The sequence below is a fragment of the Contarinia nasturtii genome, unplaced genomic scaffold (genome assembly GCF_009176525.2).
Source record: "Contarinia nasturtii isolate CC-2019 unplaced genomic scaffold, AAFC_CNas_1.1 Cnas_scaffold_6648, whole genome shotgun sequence".
Taxonomy (NCBI): Eukaryota; Metazoa; Arthropoda; class Insecta; order Diptera; family Cecidomyiidae; genus Contarinia; species Contarinia nasturtii.
In genome coordinates, this window is record NW_022203902.1 from 1 (window position 1) to 3,987 (window position 3,987).

General features: G+C 39.2%; 1 protein-coding gene across 1 annotated transcript; it reads left to right on the top strand.

Moving 5' to 3' along the window:
• Positions 1–94: 94 nt before the first annotated feature.
• On the top strand, positions 95–3,961 carry LOC116351947 (alginate lyase 7-like; the record flags this gene model as incomplete). Its single annotated transcript, XM_031784102.1, has 1 exon — positions 95–3,961. A coding segment is annotated over one exon (3,867 nt), but the record flags the coding sequence as incomplete, so codon positions are not given.
• Between the last annotated feature and the right edge of the window lie 26 nt (positions 3,962–3,987).

Consider the following 3,987-nt stretch of genomic DNA (forward strand, 5'->3'; position numbering starts at 1 on the left):
ACATTTAGTCTTGCTCCACAAGCAGCTGATCAAGGATTAGCGGATGGTGAAAGTCGAGTTGTAACTTTCCAATACCTTGCGAATGATGGAACAGTAGATTCGAATGTTGCAACAGTGACTGTAACTATTAATGGTGTAAATGATGCAGCGACAATTATCAGTGCCGATGACAATGGCGCGGTAATTGAAGATTTTGCAGTTAGTGCTGGTAATTTAAGTGACTTTGGTTTTATTCACTTCGATGATATCGAGTTAGGTAATGATCATACCGTTAGTGTGGTGGCAGATAGTGGCAACATTTTAGGTGGTACGTTAACTGCGGTCATTACTGATTCTGCAATAGCCGCGGGTGATGGTACTGTTAAATGGACTTATACTTTATCAAATACTACGGCACAGCAAGCAGCTGCACATACTTATCCTGAGTCATTCACTATTTTAATTGATGACGGTCATGGTGGTATTACAAGTCAAATCGTAACAGTTGGTGTACATGGACGTAATGATGCTCCAATTGCAGTAGATGATAACGAGATAGCTGCTGAAGATAGTATTGTTCTTTCAAGTAATGTGCTAACCAATGATTTAGATGTAGATTTGGGTACTGTTTTACAAGTAAACCAAATCTACACGGGTAATATTGAGGGTGCAGGGACTTTAGGTAGCATTGGAACGGCTTTGGTTGGTCTATATGGTAGCCTTACTCTTAATAGTAATGGTACTTACTCATATGTTTTAAATAATACAAATCCTTTGGTGAATAGTCTAGCGGTTGGCGAGACACTAACAGAGTCGTTTAATTATCGTGTTACAGATGGTTTAAGTTCTGATCGAGCTGTACTTAATATTACGATTGAAGGTAGCAATGATGCACCTACGGTTGTTGCTGCACTGGCGACGACAGTTGCGGAAAATGATCCAGCTTCAACTGTAGATTTATTGAGTGGCGCAAGTGATGTTGATCATGGTGAAACAGCAACTCTAAGTATCATTAACATTACATATAGTCTTGATGGCGGTGCAAGTGGTACATCACTACCAGATGGTGTTAGCTTAAGTGGTTATGATTTAACTATTGACCCAACTCATATAGCCTTTGATCATTTAGCTATTGGCGAACAAACAGTTATCCAAGTTGGCTACGATATTCAGGATATACATGGTGCTATCGTGCATCAAACTGCAAGCATAACAGTTACAGGGACAAATGACGCTCCTACTGTAAGTGCAGCTGATGTGAATGGGGTTGTGATCGAAGATTTCGCTATTAGCGCTGGTAATCTGAATGACTTCGGCTTAATTACCTTTGATGATGTTGATCTTAGTGATAGTCATAGCGTTAGTATTAGTCCTGATAGTGGAAATAGTTTAGGTGGAATACTAACCGCAACAGTTGTTGATCCAGCAACTGGGCTTGGTAATGGTAGTATTCAATGGAACTACAGTGTAAACAATAGTTTGACACAAGCATTAGGTATCGATGATGTCGTGTATGAGACATTTACAGTTACTGTTAGCGATCAGCATGGTGGTACAGTCGACCAAGTAATCACAATTGCGATTACGGGTAATAATGATGCTCCAACTATTACAAGTGGTAGTATTGTGAGTATTGATGAAGGTGCAGCTAGCGCGGGTGCAGTAGTTTATACGACTGTAGCAACTGATATAGATCAAAATGATGTTATAACGAGCTATAGTTTGAGTGGTATTGATGCAGCAGCATTCTCTATTGATGCAAATGGTGTCGTGACTTTAAATACAGCAGCAGACTATGAAACAAAATCTAGTTATAGCTTTGATATTACTGTTACGGATAATGCTGGTGGAAGCACGACACAAACGATTACGTTGAATGTAAATGATATTGATGGGACTTCTATCGTTGGTACTCCTAGTCAAGATACGTACACTCTTAATTTAGATACTGCCGCTCCAGGTGAAGAACTTCCTTATAAAGTAGATCTTAAAGAAAGCTTGGATTACTTAAATGTCAATACAAGTGCTAGCCAAATCCGTATTACTTTGACAGGTAGCGAAGTAGGAAATGGTTCTGCTCTTGATAGCAACAGCACACCTTCTCAAGATGGTGGATTAGCAGTTCGAATCCAAGCTGAAGATGGTACGGATGGATTAACTGGAAATGCAAGTCGTAGTGATGATGAAGGGATTGTAATTACAGCATCTGTTGGAACGACATTTGATGTCCGTGATCTGACTACAGGAACTGAATATGGTGATCAATTCACTGGTATTGTTCTTGGTTCATCATCAGGCGATAACCTAGACTTTTCATCATCGGGTGGTCAGCTATATATAAATGGCGGTCAGGGTAATGACTCCATTATTGGTGGTTTAGGTGCGGATACATTGATTGGTGGTGCAGGTACTGATGAGCTATATGGTGGTTTGGGAGATGATACTCTTATCATTACAGCAGTTACCGATTTAGAGGCTGGTGAGAGCTATGATGGTGGGGATGGTACAGATACTTTAGTTATTGATCCACACGCCAATTTCAATTTTGATTTGCGTACGATTAATTTAAATAGTGTTGAAGCTCTAACATTGAAAGAACCGATTGTTAATGGTACTTCAACAATTATTGTAAACTCATCTCAGTTGAATGCTGGAAATTTCACTACAGTGAATGGTACTGATCGTGCAGATGTAGCTGAACGATATGAAATTCACTTGGATACCCAGAATTTAAATTTATCAGCAACAACCTTCAATAATTTTAATAATCCGCTTGATAGCATTGTTATTTACGGTAACAGCAGTGATAACTCAATTGTTGGTAGTAATCTTAATGATTCAATTATCACTGGTGAAGGAAATGATACCTTAAATGGTGGGGCTGGCGCAGATACATTAATTGGTGGTTTAGGGAATGATACTTATATCATTGAAAATTCTGGTGATGTTGTAACTGAACTACTTAATGAAGGGGTTGACCGAGTATTTTCAAATATTACTTATACATTAGGAAGTAATCTCGAAAATCTAATTTTATATGGCACATTAAACATTAATGGAACGGGTAATGAGTTAGACAACTCGTTGCTTGGTAATGCTGGAGCTAACATTTTAGATGGTGGTGCTGGTAATGATACCCTAGATGGTGGCGCTGGTGCTGATACCTTAATTGGTGGTCTTGGCAGTGATACTTATATTGTTGATAATATTGGAGACGTAGTATCTGAACAAGTAGGTCAAGGATTAGATCGAGTCTTTGCGAGCGTAAGTTATGCTTTAAGCGCTAATGTAGAAAACTTAATCTTGTCAGGTACTGCTAATATTAACGGTACAGGTAATGACTTAGCTAACTCAATACTTGGTAATGCAGGTAATAATATTTTATCTGGTGGTTTGGGCGATGATACGTTGGATGGTGGTGCTGGTGTAGACACCTTACTTGGTGGTCTCGGAAATGATAACTACTATGTTGATAACACTAATGATGTAGTTAGCGAGTTTGCTGGAGAGGGCGTTGATCGTGTTTACGCTACAGCTAGCTATACTTTAAGTGCAAATGTTGAAAGTCTGATTCTATTGGGTACATCAAGCATTAACGGAACAGGTAATGATTTAGCCAATACTTTAGTTGGTAACTCATTAAGTAATATTCTAGATGGTGCTGCTGGTGATGACAGTCTAGACGGTGGTGCAGGTAATGATACGCTATATGGTGGTCTAGGCAATGACGCTCTATTTGGCGGCTTAGGCAATGACTTACTTTATGGTGGTATAGGTAATGATAGTCTAGACGGTGGTGCCGGGGTTGATACTCTGGTTGGTGGTTTAGGCAATGACACCTATTATGTAGATAATATTAATGATGTTGTTACTGAACAAGTAAATGAAGGTACTGACCGTGTCTTCGCAAGTGTTAATCATACTTTAGCTGCAAATGTTGAAGATCTTATTCTCGCAGGAACAGCTAATCTTAACGGCACAGGTAATGATTTAGCAAATGCGCTCTTG